This window comes from Plutella xylostella, chromosome 22, assembly GCF_932276165.1.
Source record: "Plutella xylostella chromosome 22, ilPluXylo3.1, whole genome shotgun sequence".
Taxonomy (NCBI): Eukaryota; Metazoa; Arthropoda; class Insecta; order Lepidoptera; family Plutellidae; genus Plutella; species Plutella xylostella.
This window is the reverse complement of record NC_064002.1, coordinates 2,132,280-2,158,747: the sequence shown is the minus strand read 5'-3', so window position 1 is coordinate 2,158,747 and position 26,468 is coordinate 2,132,280. Positions and strand designations below refer to the sequence as shown.

General features: G+C 37.0%; 2 protein-coding genes across 2 annotated transcripts; one reads left to right on the top strand and one right to left on the bottom strand.

Annotated features, from left to right (window-relative positions):
• Positions 1-9,403: 9,403 nt before the first annotated feature.
• LOC119690391 (cytochrome P450 6B2) lies at positions 9,404-11,659 on the top strand. Its single transcript, XM_038105315.2, has 2 exons — positions 9,404-10,835; positions 11,182-11,659. The coding sequence occupies exons 1-2, from the start codon at positions 9,473-9,475 to the stop codon at positions 11,358-11,360; spliced, it is 1,542 nt and encodes a 513-aa protein (XP_037961243.2). The 5' UTR covers positions 9,404-9,472; the 3' UTR covers positions 11,361-11,659.
• A 10,606-nt stretch (positions 11,660-22,265) lies between these two features.
• On the bottom strand, positions 22,266-24,319 carry LOC119690465 (cytochrome P450 6B2). The gene is made up of 2 exons (XM_038105587.2): positions 22,887-24,319; positions 22,266-22,671 (listed from the first exon to the last, which is right to left on the bottom strand). Exons 1-2 carry the CDS (start codon positions 24,247-24,249, stop codon positions 22,499-22,501), a joined length of 1,536 nt encoding a protein of 511 aa, XP_037961515.2. The 5' UTR covers positions 24,250-24,319; the 3' UTR covers positions 22,266-22,498.
• Between the last annotated feature and the right edge of the window lie 2,149 nt (positions 24,320-26,468).

Below are 26,468 nucleotides of genomic sequence, written 5' to 3'. Positions count from 1 at the left end.
GGCAAGCACATTTACAGAGCCAGTCAATTAATCATGACTAAACTATCTACTTAGTAGTTACATCATATCTTTTGCCTGAAGCCAGCAGATCGGTAAATGTTTTATTCTATTTCATCCTTGTAAATTGCTAACGCAATATTGTTATTTTTGTGTTTTCGGAACAAACAAGAAGAGTTCATTTCGTTCGGCGGCGGCTGACAGAGATGGATAGGTCCCGAAGAAAAATCGAAGTGAGGTGCGGTCAGGCGCGGGCCGGACCGGGACCCGATATTGATCTTCATTATATTGCAATGTACGTAGACATCCTTACTGATGTCCAGCTATTGTTCACTTTATTGGTTAGTTAAGATATGCTTTTTGTCGGTTTGGTTAGTCTGTTTTGATGAACTGTGATGATTCGTGGAGGATAAATAGAAAATTAATGAACAGTTTAATCCGTTTATAAAATACCAGACTTTCACGTAGCTGAAACCTTTTTTTCGTTAAAAAGCAAAGCTGCCGTCAGCTTAATTGAAAAAAAAAACAAATTAATAGTAAACATGTAAAGGTGTAACAAATGTAGCTGAGCGCTGTTTCGTTCTGCCTCCGCAGCAGAACCGGCTATGATTTACAGTAATTGCTGCTCGCCTCCCGCTCCGAGGCTCCGAGTGACTAAGCGGATCCGAAACCCCCTCGCTAAGCATGTAAGCTTTATACTAAAACGCCATAATTTCCAGCCTAACGATGTTTATTGTGGAAAATATTTACGATATTAAATAAAATTCCGCTCAAAAGCGAGTGACGGGGAACAAATTTGACGTGGTCGAGGGCGAAACTCTTGAAATCCAATAAGGAAGCGTCCCAATTCACGGTTCAGGGGAAATGTGACTCAGCGTATTTGAGGCATTTGTTGTTGCTGTTGCATTTGGAACCAGCGGGAGTGAGCGGGACAGCAGACCTGGCTCCAGGTGTGATTTATGAAAAGTGTCGAGAGTTGACAGTTTGATTAGAGTCGATGAGCTCCACTCATTGCAGCCCTCGATGCATTAAATCTGCTCAGACAAGATGGAGTTGGAGAGTGTATCTCGAGTGTCGTGAATCTACAAAGCATCTCGTTGAGTTGAGGGGGTTGTTGATTAAATGGAGGTAATCAAATTCTCCTGAAGGATCTCATTTATGATTGCCTTGCTTCTGTGTTAATCGACATATTTTAAAGCGAAAAAGATTTGCTTTTGCGTGGAATTTAGAAGGAAACGTTTTCATGTTAAATTCGGGTACTCGAGGAACATAAAAACGATTTCTAACCTGAATGTACTTACTTGTTGGTAGCAAAAAGCCAACCGGAACTCTTTCGAGAGAAATGGCTGGAATTCAAGACTGAGATTCTAGGAAAAAGTTGGAACTCTTTAAGTCATTAATTTGACTTTCAGGTTGAGATGAAAAGTCCGTTTACTTTACCAGGAAAAGTTTGTGTGTTTAACTGTTTTTGAAATTTAGTTTTGTTGTGGTAGCTGCACATGCAGCTGGCGAAAACGAACTTTCGGAATAAAACTGTTAAAGTTCAGGTATTTACGAGTATACATTAAAAGTCCTAAGTAGTGACCTGCATGTACGTCTTCATCATCAACAGAAGCATGTGGCGTCACTGCGTCCCGTCATAATCAATCTTTAATTGTATAAGCTAATTCAGAAGAAAAATACGTAAGTTCCTAATTAAAATATGTACTGTACCTATTTACAAAGATAGACAGACGCACTGACGCAAACTTGTACCTAACCCCCCTAATTCGATCTATGATCTTCTTTTCGGTGACAAACACGAGACCCTACAGCGCTGTTCTGCTGAAAGAATAAGCCAGACAGAATAGTCAGGGTGCATCGGACGTATATAAGTACAGCTACCGTACCACCACCGACTTTCATTAGCAGTAGCGTTGCTTGATTGACAAAATCTGTGAGATTCATACATGTCAGGTCAGAAATGACAAGCTAGCGATGCTGGTAATCCCACTGTTGACATGTCATTCGGGGAGCCATCGATGGTTGAAAAGAGCGACCGACACCGCGGGCGGGCGCTCCTTCTCCTAGATAATAAAACGTTTCCGAGCAAACCGGGCTCCGGCGGCGGCGGCGGCGGCGGCGGCGCTCAGTAAAGAAAATAAATTCCATTTCCCCTTTCTCTCTTTGAATCTGTGGAGCTATGTGTGGAATTACTCGCGGCTCGCCCACTTGAATTTAAATAGAGTAATTGTTGGCGATTTTAATGAGGCCACTTTTGCATTTAACAAGTTGTTTAAGTGAATATGGCTTAAATAATTATGTAAGCGCAGATGGCTCCGTTTTCGGGGATTCTGGTAGTGCTGCGCAAAATATGCAAATTAGATATTTTCTGTTGTAATTAAATAGTCTGACCTACGTACCTTTATATATACGTACTTATATCGTACGGATACTACGGATGGGGATGACGTGGCTATAAAGCTTTATCTGTTTTGTGCACTGAAGGGTTCAAGTAAAACAACGAAGTCTCGAACCGAACAGTATGTACATAGAGGCAACAATGAAGCCAGATGGAAAATAAAAGTCAAACAACGACCCTGAAGCCGCGAGCTCCGTACAGTTTCCCGCATTAGTACAAATGTACGAAGCAGCGGGGGCTATTCTGCAACTTTTGCGGGACTTTCGATGAGGTTATTCTTGACTCGTGGCATGATGTGACTGATCACAATGCTGTGAAATCATGTCGTAACGGGAAATATTATAGAATCAATGAATAAGTTGTAAGTTCAGTGCTGTACAACTGTGGCTGCGATGGCAGTATGTATGTATGCTTTAAACAGGACAGCGAGCCAGCCAAGTGAACAGGGCCAAATGGAATAATCATAACCGAACGAGCAGTGAAATTTGACTCAAAATTGTATGGCGTGGAGCTATTGCAGTGCGCATGCCGCGACTCTCCCACGCCATACAAATTCGCGTTTACTCGCCGCTAGTCAAACATAGTAAAAACTCGCATTACCCGTGCAGTTTGCCTTCTAGGTGCAATCGCGAAAAAAAACACTGAAAAATGACAACCCTGTATTTAGCAGTTGCAGAATAGGTCCGCACAAGTTAAGCCAGGTGTAATATTGGTGGCTCGCTCGTCCGGTGTGCCGCCATTTATCTTGAGCACTGTGGCTCATTACTTTAACGATGCAACGATAGCAGTTGGCTATTTGATGCTCAGTATCAAGTAAATAAATAAATTATGTAACCTTACTGATGTTTAAAATATAAAGATTGGAAATGGGCGCATAATTTGTAAACCGATGACATTATTTGCAAAAGTTATCAACAAATAAGACATCTAGGTTACTTTAACCATATTTTACAAAATAATTAAACGCATTGAAATCTATTGCTCGCTTACTTTGGCAGTATAGTGTCAAAGCAAGACACCAATAGATTTAAATACGTTTAAATGTATTGTACAAGTCATCCTAAGAGAATTGTTGGATTTCTATAACTAAATTACAATAAAATAGGTAAGTATAATTTTTTACATTAATTACAAATGGCGGCATCAGTGAGTAGGCGTCCTTATCCCAGAGTCAATAAATCAGAAAACCATATACTTATATCCATTTCCGAAGTGCACCTGTGTGTTCACACCACTAATCCTTTTCCCCGTTCCACCTTCTGTTATTTAGCTCTAGGATGTGTTAGGCATTATATCCAATATGGTTATTGTTTCTATAGTAGTTCGGTATAGTTTTATGTGCCGGTAATATCGGGAACGGCCAGAGGGGGATGGAAACATAATTATGAAGGATAGATTATTTTATAACCAAACATTAATTACGTATAAAACTACTTTTTTTGGAACACAGTTAAGATTAAGAACAAATAGAAACCCGATCCCTAAGGCGATAAAAGAACAACGGAGTACTTTTTGTTTTTGTAGTGTACGAGTAGGTATTTGCTCATTTTACTAATATGACAAAATGGCTGAATTAAAAAAAAACTCATTGTGATTATAGAAATTTCACGGGAAACCCATTAAAGGCAGTGTAAAGCTCGCGGACAGCTGGTTTATAAATCCGTCATTTTAGAAGTAACAAGCATAAATAAAACTCTTTGAGCAGGCACCTTACAGCAAAGTGCAACAGACATTACGTTAAAAGAACTCTCTAATACGTAAATAACTCTAACAAAGAGCTTTGCAACTGGTACAGTTCCATGAAGCATTTGTAAAGATAACTTGCAAGTCAAACACTGTGTAGTTATGAAGAGCTTTTGACTCCAACATCTTGGTGGAAAGTTTGAAGCTTTCAAGCTGCCACACGTGTAAACATACGGGACTGTAGAACAAGTTGTAAATAAACTTACAGTTTTAAATGGGTATTGAATTGAGACTATTGAGTTACATTGACTTCAATAAAAAACTGCATAAGTAGATCAGGAACGCTTGAAGAGTGATACACACTTATACTTTCATTCATACTATGGTTGATTCACTAAGTATGACTCAGACTAAATCAGACACATTTTTGATTTTTGTGTCATCATCAGTCCGAATCAGCGCACGTGTTAGCGTCTACACTCAATCGCTTTAAAATGTGTCAATATTATGCACTTCACTCAGAATAATTATAATATGAGGAAAGCTATTATAAAGGGTGTTGCAAAAAGGGTAGGTATACTAAGCCGAAACCTTCAGTTTCAGGCTTAGATATACCATGCTGCACATGTAGGTTTCAGCTTAGTATAATACCCTTTTTGCAACACCCAGTATAGATCGCATCCATTTTGGGAGAGGCCTACGTCCCGCAGTAGACTGCTATAGACTGAAGAAGAAATGATGCACTTTAACCACTTGAATCCCGAGATTTTAGGAGGGTCACACTCTAAATGGGTTGTTGTTTTCGTTTTAGCTTCGTAGCACTGCGTGAACCGCGGCTCTATCTAGTTGGATTAAGCGTGCCGATTACGTGTCAATTTTTGCTTTGTTCGTTTGTCGATAGAGAGTGGCCTCCCAGATACATTAGAACTCCATTGTCACGCGCTATGGCGGGTTAAAGCTGTATGGTGGAAAATTTAAGCCCAGGTCCATGTTACAGAGTGGATTTATTCAGTCTCCGCGTGTGTTACCCTGTAGCCTGTACAAAGTATACGGTAAAGTTCGCTCTCTTATCCACTAAAGAATGATGGATTTGCGGCCTACGTGACAAGATAAGCGAGGGACCAACAGAATGTTTACGACCAAACTTACCCCAAACTACGCATCTTTGTAAAACCAATTAGTAGTTTCTCTCTGGGAAATTAATTTAGGCGCACAACAGTTTCTCGGCAATTATATATATTATTTTGATGCCTAGCCTCCAGTCCATTTCATATAAACTACTTACAATACAACTATAAGTTATGCCTATAATATACGTTAATAACCCAATATAACTTAAAAGTATATATATGTATACGTACCTATATTTTAATTACAGTCAGTACAAGTATACTGTACATATAATGTAAAACATAGAAACCCGTGGCATCTATTTCAGGATCGCAGTTTCAAGTATGGGGTCGTAAGGACTTTATTGTTGTTTTATTCGTGTGTTTGTGGACTATAAAATAAAGATTAAAAACAAGGAGGGGCAATAAAAGGCGAGGCTAGTTTTATTGGTTGCAATATAGTTGTTTGTAAGTATCTAAGGACAAGAGGAATTACGTTTACAAATTACATTAATAATAACAATAAACACATTCCTTTACAGAGTGTTAAGAAAAGGGTACAGTAAGACAAAAGAGGAATATTCTGAACATCTTTTGCTCTACGAAATTTAAACATTCGGGATAAAAATTGTTACTTCTCTTATTACATGCCTCTTTTCAGGCAATTCTTACCTACTCCGTGCATGAGTGATAAAAATAATATAAAAGATGATCTACTGAAGATAATGCATTATTCATTAAAAAGTAATGCTGTTACCTATCTGAATCATAATTATCTTGCGCCACCTGCAAGTTATCAATATGAAGCCCGTCAGATCTAAATATAAATACATTTCCGGAACATTTAATATCCTTTATCCATTTCAATATGATGTCTGCACAAAGCAGGTAGGATAACAAACAACATGTTGTTATTATTAATCGGAGATTTACTTAATATGAAGTTTAATGAAACGGGAAACGGCAGCATCCGGGTCGAATTGGCTTCAGTATGGGCCGTGAAATCCGTAGCATTATTTAAATTACTTTCACAATAAATTACTTGCGAACGGTCAAATTTTCTCGGAACAAATTGTGTTGATTTATGTCCCTCGTGCCACCCATGTAGCGTGGACCGAAATAGGACTGAGTGTAGATTAGTGCGGTCCATGCGGTACAGTGGGTCCACCAACCCGCCTAGGCCAGCGTGGTGGACTAGGCCTACAATCCTTCATCGCTAATCTCATTTAGGTATTTTGTCTAAACTTAAATAAATATGTAGGTATACACGAATAATTGCGTTTTTTTAAACCAATATGTAATAATGAATCACTCTGTAGTATTTTAGAGCCAAATAAATTTTCGCAGTGTTCTGATACTATGTAAAATTAATTTCCAATAATTTTCTGCTAAATTAAAGTTATCAGACTTCTTTTTACAAAACGTAGTAATAATTAATTAGATAAAGGAATTATTAGATGCTTTGCTGTGATACACGATAAAGAATGACTGATTGTTCTATTAGAATGAAAAACACGAATTGATTTATTATGATGTCTGAAATTGTCTGATAAAAAAATGGCGCCATTAAAATGCGAAAAAAGAACTGCACAAGATGAAGTTTACAATGAACTCAGGAATCAGAAATAGCGATATAGCTTCTGTTATATACCTAATAAAGTTAGATATTATGGATCTATGCGACAAAAAGATATGCCATACATTTCGGTTGAGTAGATCGATAGAGTATTTAATTTTATGACGACACAGCAGCTGAGCCTAGAATCTTCATTTACAAGCATAGAAAAACGCGGACTCGGGTGTCACAAGCCAACGGGAATGTCACTAATAAAATACACTCTATCTAGAGATTCGTATGTTTCCACTGTACTGGGCTTGCTCTACACCATAAGACGCGGCCGACCATCTTTCTGATTTAATATTAGGTAAATATTTATGACATGTAACGTGCTTCCTAATTCTATAAAACTATCTACAACAGTCGTTCAACGTAAATTCGTATTGTAAGTTTACAATACGAATTTACGTTATAATTAGGTAGCTATCCTAAATCATTTGACGTCTCCTGACTAAAACATTCTACTGAAGAGGTATAGACTGAAGAGTACTTTATTAATATACTTATAAGTTTCTTCGAAGTTACACATTGAATCAATGAAAGAGACGATATTCAGAAGGTAACATACAGCACATGGCAATGGCATTGGCAGGTGAAACTTAATCATTGCTAGCGAGTGTAATTAAATTGCATGATTATACTGTTAGCCGACTGCTATAAGGCTAAAAGGTAGGAATTTAAGTTTGTCAAATCACCATGACAATGCTATAATTTATTTGACTGTCATATAATTACTATTAGCCTAACTTTCTCTTAGAACTCTCCAAGGCAAGCCAATAAATAAGTTCACGGAAATATATTGATTTTATGAATTGTTTTAAGTAGGTAATAAAAAAGTTTTTAATGTTATTATTATTAAGTACTGATGTTTTATGACCATTCTATCAGGCAAATAAGTAACCGATTGTATCTTTGTTAAGTTTGCAAAGGTAGGTACCTACCGTATTAATTAAAACAAATTACCTACCGTATTAATTAAAACAAATAGTAATGACGCGATTATGAAACGCTCCATATTTGGAAACTTCACATTAAATTTTGTTTACAAAATGAATTATCTTCTTAGGTAAGTACTTACATTAGAGAATATTGTGTGTAAACATAGTTTAGAGTGGCTTATCGTTTATGGCCACATACATGTTTGTTTATATTGCTTTTATGTTAGTGAAAATATACTTAAATATGCAGTTCTAACAGTATCGCTTCTAACTTTGTTCTTGATAAATTACTCAGCGAACAAGCAGATTAATTACTATTAAGTATGAAGAGCCATGAATCATGATTTATTTTCACTAAGTAGTAATAACGTATGTTTAAAATAATATTTAGATTTAATTCTGAGGAGACTGATAAGTACATTGTATTGTATACTTAATTAAATTAATTCCATATATTTCATAAGTCAAAGAATATATATATCGTATACATATCTATATGGCAGGCTGTACATGTAAGGTTACTCAGGAGAGTCAGGAGGTGGCGACCGTTATTCGTGCATTAGCAGGGTGTGGCGGGGGTACCTACATAGTACATACATCAAATATTAAGAGAAGCTAATATACTTCGCCACCTGTGGCCTAATAATATGATGACACAGTTACAAGTTTGCGGTACCGACCGTTCAGAGTAATTTTACCTATGCTCTTGTTCTATCTAGCTTTAGTTTTCAGGTCGGCCTTGGGTGAACCTGTCACTTTAGATAAAACACTTTCACTCTATCTAATATTCTTAGTTTAATTCATAAATTTAGTATTAATAGGTACTTTAAACCTATTACATCATGACTATTGCGAATAAAATGTAATCATTAGATTATTAGGATTAATATTTAATCCTGCGATTAATACATTTTAAACTGATTTCAGTACTTAATAACTTCCTACAGGTGTACCTAGTACCTAAGTATATATTCAAAATTAATACTGTGTTCTTATAAATAAATAGCTACATCGCTGTTCGGATTTTTCCATAATCTCTATACCTACCCATACTGAGCATACGGTTGGATCCATGAGTAAAATGTTTTGTGTTTGGTTAGTTTTATTACCGTGAATATCTTGTATTTTTACCAACAAATTTATGCTATACTCAATGTACTAGGTATTATAAAGGTTATTTGTTTCATATTGTAATAATTATAGTAGTAAGTACCAAACAAGTAAATCAGTGGTTAAATACACCCAGTAACATTGAGTGCATTAGCAGCAAGCTGCTGAGATAATGCGTTTGAGCAAAATGTTTTAAGTTTTATCACGTCATTAAAACTCACTTAGCTCTGTTAACTTAATTTGTGATTAACATTATTTTCATGGGGACTCACATTACACAAAGGTGAAATTCTGTGGAGAATAGCATCATATGACTTTATATAACGGGGTTAGGTATTCAATTCACAACTAAATATACACAAAAAAGATCTAAAATTGAAACCCCACTTTACTGCACTTAAAACGTAGGACATATGAAAATATTCTCGTGATTATCATGTTTAGAGTAGGTAGTATTCTTAGTAGGGAGTGTTTTTGTTAGATTTTTACGATAACCGAATCTTATCTTTGCCGATTGAAGCTCATTAAACATAAAAATCCTAACAGCGTCGATTCTATCTCATATTACTTTATGTTTTAGTGTAAGCTAGTTATCGGTCGGTTTCCTTAATTAAACATGTTGTTCTTATTAGTTTCATTCGTCGTAGTCTTAGTGTATTACTACTTGACGAGAAACTTTGACTACTGGGCAAAGAGGGGAGTGAAACATGACAACCCCATCCCATTGTTTGGTAACAACTTCCGCCAGTTCTTCTTCAAGATCAGTCTGACGGACATCGTCGCCGAGCAGTACTTCAAGTACCCGGAGGAAAAAATGGTGGGTTTCTACCGAGCGAACGAACCACGACTCATTCTGAGAGACCCAGAATTGGTGAAGCAAGTTCTGATCACAGACTTCCCGTATTTCTACAGGAGGGGTTTAAACCCTCACAAGGAAGTGATCGAACCGCTGCTAAAGAACCTCTTTTTTGCTGATGGAGACATATGGAAGCTGCTGCGGCAGCGAATGACGCCGGCGTTCACCAGCGGCAAGCTGAAGGCCATGTTCCCGCTCATTGTGGAGAGAGCTGAGAAGCTACAGCAGATAGCAGCGGACGCGGCACGGACCGGCAAAGAAGTAGACGTCAGGGACCTGATGGCTCGCTACACCACCGATTTTATCGGAGCCTGTGGATTCGGAATAGAAGCTGATGCTCTCAACGACGAAGATTCAACCTTCCGCAAGCTGGGAAAACGCATATTTACAACGTCGAGGAGAGATGGTTTCGTAGTTTTCCTGAAACTGGTGTTTCCGGAAACTTTTAAGAATCTGAATTTCCTTGTACCAGAAATAGAACAGAATGCGGTTGGTTTGGTCAAAAGTATAATGGAACAGAGGAATTATAAGCCTATCGGAAGGAATGATTTCATCGACCTCCTTTTGGAATTGAGGGAAAAGGGTAAAATAGTCGGTGAATCAATCGAGAAAAGAAAATCTGACGGAACACCTCTAACAGCAGAACTAGAGTTTGACGATTTGCTGATGACAGCACAAGTATTTATCTTCTTCGCAGCTGGTTTCGAAACTTCCTCCTCAGCGACCAGCTACACTCTCAACCAGATCGCATTCCACCCCGATGTCCAGAAGAAGTGTCAAGATGAGATTGATACAGTATTAGCTAAATATGATAACAAATTGTGCTATGAAGCAGTGAAAGAAATGCAGTACTTAGATATGGCATTCAAGGAAGGAATGAGAATGTTTCCGTCTCTAGGGTTCCTTATTAGGAGGTGCGCAAAACAGTACACGTTTCCTGGTACAAATATAACGATAGATGAGGGAATCCCCATCATGATCCCGCTGCAGGCGATGCAGACTGATGAGAAGTACTTCGAGGACCCAGAACTGTTCTTACCAGAAAGGTTTCATCCAGACAGAAGCGCTGACATTAAGAAACATATCTATCTTCCATTCGGAGAAGGCCCCAGAGCATGTATTGGTAAGTTATTAGTTTACAAATCGATTGCAATTATTTAGATTTTAAGTATATTTTTTCATTTAAAAAAAAATGAGTTTGAAGTATACTTGTAGCAATAATGTTAATTTAACAATGTTTAGACCTCATTTCAACCACTATGGTATGGTATACGACTGTATATGAATCGAGCTGGTTTGGAGTTGGTTACATTGGTAAAAGGATGAGCATCAGCCGCTGACTGCTCAGGGTACGCTGGACGTGTATAAAGCACATTTGCCCGTCACTCCGAAAGGCTCTTTATGTGCACCCCTTGTTAGAATATACCTCTAAACATAGTAATAAAACGATGTCTATTTCCGTTTTCCAGGCGAGCGGCTCGGCCACATGCAGTCTCTGGCCGGGATCGCCGCTCTGCTGCACAAGTACTCGGTGACCCCCTCCCCTAACTCTCTGAAGACCCCCCTCCACGACCCCAGGTCCACCGTAGTGCAGAGCATCAAAGGTGGAATACCGCTGTGCTTGGTTGCGAGGAAGAAGAATTTATAGCCGCTGCCGCTGCTCCTCTAGTTTAAAATAAAATAAGAACTACACTGACGGGAAATGAAAAAAATTCTCCTGCCCTATGTATCTGCTTTGTGGACGTTCCATATGTCACTGGAACTTTTTCATTTCTCGTGAGTGTAGTATAGATTTCCCTACTCAAGCGGTAAGATGTGATATTATTGTGTTTCATGAAGCCTTACAAAGGCACAGGTGAAATATGAACATTAATTCTAAGTTTAGTTAAGTGAAGCCGACCTGATTAATAAAACGATAGTCTCTGAAAATAGTGACTTTTATAATTATGATGCTGTTTTATTTTTGTGTGCGTGTTTATTAGCAAAGTCTATGAGATAGGTTCTGGAATATATTTCAGAAGCCTTCCCGGGTAACATATTATTATGAAAAACTGTATTTTAGATATGTATAAATAATATAAGTCCAGAGCAGTCAATGATTGACAAATAATCTGAATAGACAAAACCCAGACAACTCTAGCATTCGTCACCTTAACGCTTAGACCACCGTGATATACGTATTTATATACACAGTCGGTTAGTACATACAAGTACTTACCGAGGATGGCTTGAAACGGGATATTCTTGAGTACCGCCGAGGGACCGATTTTCATTAAACTTGCACTGCTACATTCTACTTACACTATGTATTTATGGTATAAGCTCGGCAACTTTGTACCCTTAAATTATAAATATTTTGTAAACTGCCATATATCGGCTTTACAGGTTTCGTCAAATGGTTATGGTTGTTAAGCTGGTGAATATCGCCTCTATTTTATTTCCCCTTTTACTTGAAAGCTTAGCAAATGTTTTTTTTTTTGTTTTTATTATGTACCTACCTATTTGAAAACCAAGATTCATATTCACAGTGACAAAACGATTTTTTTGTTATTGATTTAATAAAGTATTTTTATGTTCTTTTTTCTGTTCCAATTTTGCAGTATTTTTATATGATTTAAATTTCGTCCAAAATGGTTTTGTGTTATACGAGTACGAGTTTTCATTAAGAATGTTTGCAATAAGAGGTTAGTAGGCACTCTACCTCGCTGTACAGAATTTATTTGGTTTCTTCGTTTCAATTGTTTTATAATTAATTATATAGCTTGGACCTTTTTTAACAATTTTTTAAATGTTTGTTGAAGTCAAATATGCATACCTATTACAGTGAAAAAAAATCGGCGCATTTAAATTTTTTATTATTTGTTAGTGACAAACGTGGAATTTGTCGCTTTCTCCAAAATTAGTCCCTTGCCTTTGACATTCTATTGACAGTCCAGTGGCGTGGAAGTTGAAAGTGACTTCTGATCATTGATGAAGGGGGGAGGACATCAAAGGTTGATATTTTGACAGCTGCCCGCCTTCCGACAGGGGATATTAAACAGATACTTATAGTGCCACAAACTTATCTGTTCCGGTGACAGCTCAAATAAATCTCTAATATTTCTTAATTCTATAAGATTTTAAGTTTGCTCGTATTGTTATTTCGCTCTTGCGGTGTTAATAAACCCATCTAATGTTTTAAAATATACAATTCATTAGTAAGTAATGAGATATGGATCAATTTAGTTCGCTGTCACCGGAACAGATAAGTTTGTGGCACTATAAGTGTTTATATTTACTAGTCTCATTAAAACGCTTCGTTGGTCCAATGGTCGAGAACTCGAATTCCCGGGGAAAAGAGTAAAAAGTGTTGTTGAATTGATACAAGATACTTATGATAAATATCATCAGCTAAGTCAACGGTCAACGACTACTGGATAAACAAAGGACAAACACACCCGAGTCCGCGTTAGTTTATGGATAAACATAATGATTATATGAAATAGGAAAATGCTATAGGAAAATATAGAGTTAAGGGTCAATGTAGAGTCAAGGGTTAATGTAGAGTCAGGGGTTAATGTAGAGTCAGGGGTTAATGTAGAGCCAAGGGCAAATGTAGAGTCAAGGGTTAATGTAGAGTCAAGGGTTAATGTAGAGTCAGGGGTTAATGTAGAGTCAAGGGTCATTGTTTCAACAGAGTTTTTTCGATCATATTAATATACTTCACCAAAATATCAACGGTTTAATTAACAAGTCTGACATTTTGACATTGCATATGAATGAATTAATTAATGACAAAATAGACCTCGATGTAATATGTATAACTGAGCATAATATGGTGGAAACCGATATACCTGTTTTACATGTACCAAACTACAAATTGGCCACTTATTCAGCTAGGAACAATAGGCATGGAGGGACATGCATACTTGTAAACAGTAGGCACAGATACAAGGAAATTAATCTAAATAGTCTTAACACTCCCGTTATTTTTGAATGCTGCGGAATAAATTTGATAGAACAGAACATAAATATTATCTGTATTTATAGGTCACCAAAGATATCAGCTTGGGCATTTAACGCATTTTTAGAAAAATTGGATAGTTTATTAGAAAAAATCTGTGATAAAAATAAAAAAACTATACTATGTGGCGATTTTAATATTGATCGACTCACTAGAAACGCTAGGTCTCATGAGTTTGAGAATTTATTACTGACATACAATTTAAAACTAATTATTAATGAACCAACAAGGTTAAGTAGCGGAACCTGCCTCGATAATTTTTGTCACAACATACGTGGATGCAAGTCTAAGGTAATAGAGTTGGCCTTATCCGACCATACAGCACAAATTTTAAAATGTCCGGTCAAAGAATACTGCAAGTTTAGCCATTGGTTTGTTGAACGAAGAGACTATAGTGAGGATAATTTAAAAAAATTTGCAGAGCATATCTCTCAACTAACATTTAACGAAGTATATTTAAGCCAGGATGCGGATGAAGCATTTGATAATTTTCACAATTTATTTAAGTTATTTTACGATCTTTGCTTCCCTATCATCAAAATCAGAGTAACAGCGTCAAAGAAGCCTAAATGGATTTCAAATGGAATTAAATACTGCTCTAAGCGAAAAAGAGAATTGTTGTGGAAGTTTAGGGTTTATGATGGGTGACTATGGGGTTGATGGTAAATGACGAATGCAGGATTCTTGAGGCCAAACTATTTACTGAACCAAATTAAGTACATTTTCTTAAGTGTGTTCTAAGTGACGGGCGCGAGACGACTAGCGTCTGCGCATTGTTCGCTACTGGAAGTTACTAGAAAGCTGACATTGCAAAACGTGACTATAACATGTGTCGCTACAACACTTCCCCCGTTTTTCAAAATTTTTTTCAAAAATTTTCAAGTACAATACGTAATACCTATGTTACAAAAGCCTCTCTTACGGAGCTTTAAACTTGAAACATACAATATCAAACAAAACAGAAATCACAAAATTACATTTCAATATTGATACAAAATTAACAAATCACACAATAAACCACTTGGTAAAACTACGTAGCACTCTGTTCACTCGCGACGCGCTTATCACATTCCGCTGACCGTGCAAGATGAACGTTGCTACCTCGGTTCTGCGAATCCGACCTCGTGTGTGATTGAACCATGTGAATTTCCGATCTAAAAATAGCTTATTTCTTAGCACTTCTCATCCATCCTAGCGGGAACTTCCATGAGGACCTTCTAGTGAGCCTCCGCGTGGGTGACCAGTCCACTATGCTCCAGCTCGGCAGCCTCGCAGCGAGGAAACCGCCCAAACTCGCTAACTTCAGAAGCGCCGATTACCGCCCGTTGACCTGCCGTCGTGGACGCGCAATCGTACCTTCTACATGTGTTCCGCTCGTCCAGGTCCTGACTTGAGATGCTTCGATACGCTAATTACTTCTGCGTTGCGTAACCAAAATTTGTGAAGGGGTGATGCACTTCCAGTAGATGATTTTCTGATGTTGTCGCCTGTTACCCCATGGCCCTGCTGGGGGAGCCGTCTCGTCCACGCCGTTCCATGCTGCGCCGCGTCATCGCTGTGCTGACTCCATCGTTTCTGGTACTTTCTTCCGAAGGTTGCGTGTTCAGGTTGTCGGGGGTCACCAATTTAGGGTTTATAATGGGTGACTATGGGGTTGATGGTAAATGACGAATGCAGGATTCTTGAGGCCAAACTATTTACTGAACCAAATTAAGTACATTTTCTTAAGTGTGTTCTAAGTGACGGGCGCGAGACGACTAGCGTCTGCGCATTGTTCGCTACTGGAAGTTACTAGAAAGCTGACATTGCAAAACGTGACTATAACATGTGTCGCTACAGAAGTATAGGTTATCCCCCAGCCAGGGAAATAAGAACATCTTTCAAAATTATTCCAAACGCTTCAGGAAAATAGTCAAACTTACCCAAAGATCCCAAAATGACTATTACATAAAACATTCTAATAACAAATGTAAAGCGACCTGGAACATAATCAATAAAAACAAGTTTAAACAATCTATTGAGGACATAAAGCAAATCAAATATGACAACAAGATTATTGACGATCCTCAAGAAATTGCTAAGGCTTTTAATGATTTTTACATTGAACAAATTAAGCCAATTACTGAGCCTAACAATCCTGCTACATTAAAAACTTGTTCCAGCGTTCACTCAATTTTTATGAGCCCTACTACGACCTATGATATAAATAAAATAATAAAAAATCTTAAAAACAAAAGTAGTACCGGTTTCGATGATATTTGCACTAAAGTTATTCAGTGTGTTTCTGAAATTATATCACCTGTTTTAAGCTTCATACATGAACTTATGCATAGAACAAGGCACATTCCCAAAAAAATTAAAAACATCTATTATTAAACCAATGTTTAAAAATACAGACAAGGAGAACATGGCCTACTACAGACCAATTGCTCTTATACCTATATTTGCTAAGATCTTTGAAAAAGTTATTTATAATTGTCTGTACTCTTATTTCGAGAAAAACGATATCTTTGCACCGGAACAAAAGGGATTTAGGAAAAACAAAAGCATAAATTTAGCTCTATACGATTTTTTGTCCGACGTAGTCACATCTTTGGATAAAAGAATACTAACAGTAGCTTTGTACATGGACATGACAAAGGCCTTCGATTATGTGAACCATTCGATTTTATTAAGGAAGTTACAAGCTTATGGAGTTAGAGGTAATGTTTTGAATCTCATTAAATCATATTTGAGTGACAGGAAGCAGAGAACGGTAGTAACAAGACTAAGTCAAGATAATAGAACTCTCCAAAAGTACGTTTCTGATGATAGATCTATCAAATATGGCGTACCCCAGGGTAGTGTTCTTGGGCCTCTGCTATTTTTGGTCTACATAAACGACCTGCCTAAAAAAACTAAGAATACAATGGTATTATTTGCTGACGACAGCACAGTTTTATTTAAAAATAATAATGTAATTGCATTGGAATCTGACATTACAAGTACACTATCACATGTGATTGAGTGGTTGACATCAAATAATCTTTTAATTAATATTGACAAATCGAACTTAATGATATTTAAAAATAATTACAATCATATTCCAGAATTAGATAAACTTGAAATTAAATACAATAATAAAAATATTAATAATATTGATTCCACAAAATTTTTAGGTCTATATATAGATTCTCATTTGACATGGAAAATCCACATAGAAAAGGTCTGTTCTAAATTGAAGTCATTTTCTTATGCTTTACACATGCTTTCCAAAGTTGTCGGTCAAAAAGCAGTCTTAGCTGCATATCATGCATATGTTGTGTCTGCTCTGAGGTATGGTCTCATTTTCTGGGGTAACTCTACGGACAAAACTAATGCCTTCAAGGCTCAGAAAAGGTGCATCAGATCAATTTGTAAACTGAAATCTACAGAAACCTGCAAACCCCATTTTATAAAACTAAAATTATTCACATTGCCGTCATTATATATTTTAGAGATAGCGCTATTTGTAAAAACGAACAATGATTTATTTGGCCAATTTAACAGTGCAAGATATAAAAATAAGATCAGTGCTGCGAGTCGCTCAACAGCCTTATATAATAAAAGCATATTTGGAATGGCGCCCATAGTATATAACCATCTGCCGAATAGTATTAGGGAAATACAAGTTGTTCATTTGTTTAAAATAAGGCTGTCACAACTTCTCATTGAAAAAGCCTATTATAGCCTTAGTGAATTTCTCCAAGACAAACTTTAGTTTCCTTCCTTGTGGCTGTGCCTAGGGTTCCTTATAAATTAATGTTAAATATGTGTAAATATGTGTAACCCAGTGTGAATTGTAAGATAGCATTGATATTTTTTACTACTTAAGCCTAATTTCATGAATTGTATAAAAATTATATTGTTAATATTTTAAATTTTGCAAACCCTTTCGGGTAGAGTATAGCTAAGCAACCTTTAATATAATTATTATCACCTATGTAACCTATATTCAGCAAATAAATGCCTTTGACTTTGACTTTGACTTTGATTATGCCTCTTCAAAGAAGTCCACCAACCCGCACTAAGCCAGCGTAGTGGACTAGGCCGAGAACCCTTCCTTCATTGGAAGGAGACCCGTGCCCCAGCAGTGGGGCGTGATGGGTAGTGATGACGAAAGAAGCGCTACAACGCCCACAATACAATATAGCCCTTGGGGTTCCTTACTTACCCTGAGGTCGTCCCACGCTTAGCTCCCTTGTTCGCTGCACTCGAGAACATAATAAATTATAATAATCTAGTAACAAATGATTTGAAATCATAAAGCCACCATTACGGCTCCGATGTACAGGCTGATGATAAATCTATAACGACGATAAATCAATCTGTATTGCGTTTGACAAGCGAGATTAATGATGGGCAACAAATAATTACAGCTTCTCGATAACTATATTGACGCTGCGGTATTAACGAAGTTATGGAGTATTGTTAGTATACACTATCTATAGACTATAACATAATAATATACCTATGTAGCTAATCACTTTATGCTTAAGTACCCTATATACATTTGATAGTATTTGAAATTATTATTTGTGCATGAGAGGAGCATCCTACGAATGCAGCTCCTTTTATTTTCATCGTGGTGAAAGGATTAATTAGTCAGTAAGTATGAAGATCTCTAGTGAAATCACTATGACATTTTAAAGGCGTTCAATATTTATTTCCATCTCTGTTCGTTGTTCGTCTAGGCTTATACTCTACTTTCTTAGAATGGATTATATTATAAATGGAATGATCCCATGTTTCGTGGTACCTCCTATCAGGGCAGGGGCGGCGTAAATGAATTAGGTATCTCCTCTCTAAATGAATCACCCTGTTAAGTGCCGCACAACAGGTGGGCAAAACAATGGCTTTATTTAAGCATTTTCAAGCTTGTTTCCTTCATAATAATGTAAATTTTCCAAGTTAGAGTAATTTAAGTGCTGAAAAAAGTACCCAGCGCCCTTCCAAGCGGAAGTAGCAAAAGCCCAGGTAAGTAATGAATAAAAATGCAATTAATCGCGAAAAAGTTTGTCTGTAGGCGTCTTTTAAGCCAATACCTGTCTAATCCTCGGATCGGGGGACGCCCAAAGCTACGTCTAGGGTTGCCTGGTCAGATAATGAAGCTAAAAAATCCTTGGCAGAAATCTAATTAATAATTTAAGTTTTTAAGAATCACCACCTGATCAACTCTCTCCGTTAACATCACCCTTGAACTCCACCATATTAGTTACGCTATAGTAATAATTATTAGTTCCATGTTTAACAAGCTATAGCGCTGTGGCCTCTCTGGCCATAGCACACGCTGAGCTGGTGCCTTTTTGACGCTCTGGACAGCAACCTTGTTTGTTTATATTGTATTATTTTCTGTTTTTTCATATATATTTTTTGTAGTATATTCTTTTGTTCTTTTTGTTTCTGTTTTTATTGTTCAGTGCGTCAAATAAATGTTTCTTTCTTTCTTTCTTTCTTACTTTCTATACAGAATATAATCCTATCGGTGATTAGAGGTAACTATCAACATGGGTAGATTCGAAATTTCAACGGGAAAGACACTGATAAAAAATCACCCTGTACATAATAGTAATAAAATAACCCTGTACTGTTAAACACGGAGCTACATAAATGAGGCGACCCGCGCGCCTCGCATATTGGCCGTGAGTTGTAACTACAAATATTAAGGGTTTACAACAAACTTTATGTCTGGGATGAAACAACGAGCGGTTCCTTCAGCGGGATATTCTTGAAATTCATTTAAACTCATCGGACTTTTTATATATTTTTTTTAAATATTATTATGTTGTGTCCTTACCATCTCGGGACCATGGGATCCCGGGCTTTTGGAATGCGTGCATGAGGCCGAAACCATTATTACTTACTATACAGTATCCACATTCGTAAGGTTTCTATTATTATTGTTAAGGTGGGTACTGACCAATGTTACGGACTGTAATGTAACATTCCCAGCGAGCATGTTACGCAACACTGTGTTCTAAAATCGGCTCGTTGCGCGCTGGTTTACCCGTAACACTAAGTACTGACTGCACGAAGGCTCGCTGTGTAACATCAGTAACATGTTACATTACAGATCGTAACGTTGTTCAGTACCCACTACTTGTTATACTCGTTTTAGAGTAATTTTCAGACAAAAAATCTTTTTCGAATGTGACAATCTATGCTGCCTGTGGATTCCAGATTTGACATAGATTCCATTTTCGTCAGTTTACTTATTTTACACTTATATCTATCTTGTACATCCAGTGGGTTGACTGGCAGAAAATGCTTTTATTTTACATTGAAATAAGGAATAAAATAAATTATTTGAACTATTTCCATATTTTTTTTTTTTTTTTTTTTTTTATAAACGTTTATTGTTGATCAGAGTATAACTTACAAATTACATACATATACTCCCAAACTGCAGTACAGTTTAGCGGGAGACAAAGACTCGCATTTATACAAACAAATTAGGTAAGTTACACAACTAATAGGTATATATATCTATTACTAGTGTAAATTTAGTAACTTATGCTATTACAAGTTATTATTAAAGATTACATAGATGTACTTAATGAACATATGCATTTAGTGTACTTATAATACTCATTGCAGGTAGCTTAATCTTGTAATAAATGATATTTTATTTTATTTTTTATAGTTTTTTTAGAACATCTTAGTTTTAATAAATTAGGTGGTAAGTTATTAAATATAGTCGGTGTTAGGTATTCTTTAGTACGTTTGCCATAAAAATTGTTTATATTCGGTTTGATTAATACACTTTCTTTAGATTGTCTAGTAGGATACATATGAATTTTAGGTTTTTTATATTCATCGTTACAATATTCTTCTATTACATTAAATAATATATGCTTTTTTTGAACAGGTAACACATTACATATTTTAAATAACACATCATAATCACTTGTCTTGTAACAGGCTTTTCAGCAGTTGGTTTCAGCAGTGTACTCACGGGATGATCTAATTTTGTCTCAGTATGAAGGCGGTAAAATGGCGTTATGGGGCCGAACAAAACGCTCCTGATTTATAGAGGTTTCGCCACCCGCCACCGGCATTAATAGAAACTTAAAGGGGAGGGTAAAGTTAAAATAATTGTTTACAAGTGAGGAATGTTCCAGATGTTCTGGCGATGATCTGAAGTATTTTTTTCAGAGTGCAAGAAAGGAACCACTTGATTGATTTTATACTATACGTCCGGCGCTCACTCTGGAGTATTACGTCTATCGTGCAATTGGCACGTTTAATACAATACAACGTTTAAAACAAAACAAAATAAAGAGTGACCCCCTAGGCATACAGTGATAGACCCAAATTTTGATAACAATAGGGAATATGCATGTATTTTTTAATATTCTTATTAAATAGTTTTACATTGCTTTATTATAGTAAAAAAAATTCAACGCCAAAAAAGTAATTTAAGGTATTTTAATAAAGTTAAAATTTATAACCGACACGTCTGTGAAGAAGTGTGACGTCATCGTCGACGTATCACGGCTCAGAATAATGAGTCTCCGACGCTCAGTTCTATGGGCATAGATTATTCTGAGATTGACATATTGTCACATCCGCTCTAAGAAAATCCATCACGTTTCAAAGATTTAAAGTTACCGATGTTTTTTTGTACTTTTCAACAATTATTTACTCGCTCAAAAATATTGATGGAGGCATAATTCTGAAATAACAAAGTTTATTAAAAATATTGCATATTCCCTATTGTCACCACGGCACGGCTTTAGTATCGGCAGTTTTTTTAAAACTAAAAGTGCAATAAATATTTAATAATCAATAATAGGTAATTTGCACTTAAATATTAGCACAATAAATTATAATCTTATAGATAATATTTGTATTCAATCATGAATCCTGTAAACTTCAAACAAGGTTATCAGTTTCACGATAATAACACGACACGTCACGTATATTGGGGCTGTGTAGGTCATACGGACGTCATTGGTAGGTAGTATACTGACTAAGGCTTTTCTTGTAGATAAAATCTTTCTAATATCTTCGAATAGGTGAAAGTACAAAAAATTCATGAGACATACAAAATAGTTACAAATTATGTGCAATTATTCAAGCTAATTATCTGAAAATACACCGGCCATCCGGATCGGATGGTGTCCATTTTTGGTTAATATCTTAGAAACGGTGAAGGTACACAAAATTTTATGAAAGGTACGTAAAGGTACAAAATATCTGCAATATTTTAAGCTAATCGGAAAAGTACAGCCGCCATCCCGACACACACGAATACCCACCCGGATCTACCATATCAGTTTGAATGACAAAAGCACGCGACTATTTTAATACCTCGGAAAGATAGAGAAATGTAGTCCATAGTCCACATTCTAAAATACATTTGAAAGTGACAGTAATTAATGAAGAATTATCTTTAATTAATTACTTACACTTAATTATTACAAGGAAATGGATTAATACTCTTTTGTATTTATAAGGTATTATTTACAAAAAAAATCCCGTCACATGGAACGATAACGAAACTGTTTCATAGAATTAAACACTCTACTATAGTGTATGGAACAGTGAAAGTATTTATTTCGGCGATTTCAGATTTTATCCTACGATACGGTAGTAGTTGCTAAGTATGGAGGGTGCGTTAACCTGACAGTTGGAAAATCACTGGCAAAATTTCACCCTGTATTCTCGTAATTATAAATACCTAGTATAAAATAAATATAATTGATTGATTTATATATTAAAAATAGGCATAAGTATACGCTAAGTAAATACTAGTATATACGCTAACTGTTTCTAGCGTAGAGCATGAGGGGCAGTCCTCCCTGTATGCTCTGAACTATGATGGATGAGGGGTCGTGGATCGGTCTCTTCAGAGAGTTCTTGCTCGGAGCCACGGAGAACTTGTGCAGAATAGCCGCAATACCAGCCAAAGACTGCATGTGGCCCAGACGCTCACCTGGAAATAAAATGAATCACTATTACACCAGTGCTAGAGCAACCTTTTCACACCACAAAGGGTAATAAAAATGACAAATTTAACTACGGGGCGGTGCGACAGACACCATTAAGTCTGGTTCACTAATTTACATAATAATTTTCATGCAAATGGGTCATCGCCTGCACTGTCACCTCGCGTTTACGTCGTCGCTTCAAAATTTTAATAAAACTTACCGATACAGGCGCGCGGTCCCACGCCAAAAGGCAAGTATACGTGCTTTTTCAAGTCATCCGCGTTTTTAGGGTGAAATCTTTCAGGCATAAATTGTTCAGGATTCTCAAAGTACTTCTCATCATTGTGCAGGGCTTGCAGAGGAATCATTATTGGAATTCCTGCGTCGATGGTCAGGCCAATGTCCTCAAATGTATACTGCTTTTCACTCTTTCTTATAAGAAAACCTAGAGACGGAAACAACCTCATTCCCTCCTTGAATGTCATATCTAAATATTGCATCTCTTTAACAGCATCGTAACATAACTTATTGTCATACTTTTTGAGTACTGTGTCTATTTCGTCTTGGCATTTCTTTTGAACTTCTGGATGAAATGCGATTTGATTTAGTGTATAGCTAGTTGCAGACGAAGAAGTCTCAAAACCAGCCACAAAGAAAACCAGTACTTGAGCAGTCATCAGAAGATCATCTAACTCCAGTTCAGCCGCTAACGGAGTGCCGTCAGATTTCCTGTTCTCTATAGACTCTCCAATAATCTTACCCTTTTCCTTTAGCTCTAAAAGTAAGTCTATGAAATCGTTTCTGCCACATGGCTTATAGTTTCTTTGTTCCATTATACTCTTAACTAATGCCACTGAATTTCTCTCTATATCTGGGTCTAAAAAGGGTAAATTCTTAAACAGTTTCGGCATAATAAGTTTTACTAGCACAATAAAAGCATCTCGTTTCGTTACAGTAAAAACTCGTTTACCGAGTCTCCTGAAGGTTGAGTCTTCATCGTTTAATGCGTCTGCTTCTATCCCAAAGCCACATGCTCCAATAAAATCGGTAGTGTATCGAGCCATGAGATCTCTGATATCAACTTCCTCCTGTAGACTGGCCGCTGTTGCAGCAATCTGTTGCAATTTTTGAGTCCTCTCAACAATAAGTGGAAACATAGCCTTAAGTTTACTGCTAGTGAATGCTGGAGTTATCCTCTGTCGTAACAGCTTCCACAAGTCTCCGTCAGCAAAGAAAAGGTTCTTTAACATGGGCTCGATGACATCCTTATGAGGATTCAAACCTCTGCTGTAGAAATAGGGAAAGTCCGTGACTAATACTTTTTTGATAAGTTCAGGATCTCTCAGGATGAGTCGAGGCTCGTTGGCGCGGTAGAACCCGACTACCTTCTCATCGGGGTACTTCTGGTATTGTTCCGCGACGATGTCGGTGATGCTGATCATTTGGAAGAACTGTCGGAAGTTATTCCCAAATACCGGAATAGGGTCGTCATGCTTCACGCCCCTTTTGTTCCAATAACTGAAGTTACGAGTTCCATAAAAGTAAATTAACACAGCAATTATTGCAATGATGAGATAAATCATGTTTACAGAAATGCTTATTATCACTCACTGTGCACCCCACTCTGAAACGGATTGTGACTAAATATTTATTTATGCATGTGAAATTTTTCGATAAAATGATAATGTGATAACAGCCCTATTACGGGCATTATTTTATGCGATTATTAAAGATATAAAATTATTGTCCGAGGTTCAGATGTTAGTGTACCTAGTGCTCATGCACTATGTAGGTACACTAACTAACATCTTAATATAGCGTAACCAATAAATTTAATAAAAACATAGAATAGATAACACCTGTACATGAGATGGCTAATCAGACTCAGCCGGCAGCCTCTGAAAGCAGAATATGAATTCCAATATTCCTTTCAGCCTAAATCGATTCATAAGATCAAACAGTGCCAGTAACATTGTTTCGTTCTATCAAAACGTTTGCACATAAAGCGCGTTATTCTGTAGAGAGAAACTCGATTTTAAAGTGATTTTCATGTAAATAAATACAAATTAGGTGTTACTATATCGGCGAGAAATACTAGCGCAGGGTTTTTCACCGTGTTGAAATGATTGTTCAAGATTCGCTTTTTTCCTGTGGTGACAGAATACCTGTTTGCCCTTGAAGAGACGTAGAAGTGGTTTTTGTTTTCGCTAGTGATTGCGATGCCCTTTTGCCTACACGAGCTCATAATAATTACATTACATTGGATTATATTTTTAATTTATTGAGCTTCAGGTTGTTCTTAAAGTTTTGCATTTATAAAATTTCTATAGGTTTTCGCAATTGCACAGATTTTCAGGAACTATCATATTTCCTGAAAGTTGGTGCACTACTCTAATTGGGTTTTAGATGTGCCCGTATGCTATGAATAAATATCACCCCTCTCAAATCTAAAAGTGCCTGCGGAAATATACTTCTGATTAACTCGTAAAATGATCGCTTTCGATACCAGAATACGCCCTCTTGCTAGTTTGTTTCGGTCAGCTGTCCATGTCATGGCATGATGCATGTCCCCCTATTCCATCTGTGTTTGTGTGTGTGTGTGTGTGTGTGTGTTTGTTAATCCTAACACGCACCGCGTCGTGGGCGGCACGATCTCCCTAGATACAGCTAGTAATCATAGTTTTATTTCATATCTCCACGGCTCTGATATGATATTTCGGTTTTCCTGATGCCTTAGTGAGATTTGATCGTTTTTGTCTCTGAAGGTTGACATCAGTTATATCCTCGACTTTCGAAATAAGTTAAGTATTTCGTAAGCAGAAGACGAGAACTAAACTAACCGACGACGTAGACCTGTACGTGGTGTTAAATCTGCTGAAGTGGCAGTAAGGTCGGCCAACACTTATATGCTGAAGAACCGATGACCGTTGACCGATGTGGGGTAAACAGCTGATGATTAGGGAGGTACAGTAAAAGTATGATATTATCCTGAGCTCTATAGATTTTTATTAATAATAAATACGCTCTTATATGCTGCAAGTTTTTCCAGTATTTATAATATCTTATTCACCTCATGTTTCCCCGTTCCCGTCAGTTGGTAACAATACCTTGAATAAAGATGGTCTATCAAAGTTTTAATAGAAAAGTTTCAAAACAGCCAATATACGGTAGCTGTGTAGGGAGAAATGTTTAACTTATAAAGGTAGTTAAATAGGAATGTTACTAAGTTTTGGTTAACCAATTGAGTGAGTCTTTACCTTATTATATATGTCTGAGTCGACCTTGAACCTTTTATTATAATTTTGGTTTTACGTGAAGTTATTGAATTAGGATACTTTCCACCAATTCCGACAATGATAAGGGATGATAAGTTTGATTGAAATAACCAGTAGGAAAATAATGGTAGCGTGTCGTTTTGTAGGTCAGTTCCCCACATGTTACCGCATCGGTTACACACGCACACACACACACACACGCACACACACACACACACACACGCACACACACACACACACACACACACACACACGCACACATACACGTGGACCACGAACACCACGTAGTTACGTTCTATTTCCACGTCGCCCCTTTCTTTTGTTACAATAAACTTCACACTTTGTAACGACAACGTATCTGGCTCATATATTGTGCGGAATTACAGAGCGGTGAAATCTGGAAAAATGGCCAAAACGTGCACTTTTCATGAGCTACGGCGAAATTGATTTGGTCCCCGTCTCGCCTTCGCGGTTTGTTGGTTTAAGAAAGAGATAGCTGCGGTTTCGAGATGCTTTCTGGATTTATT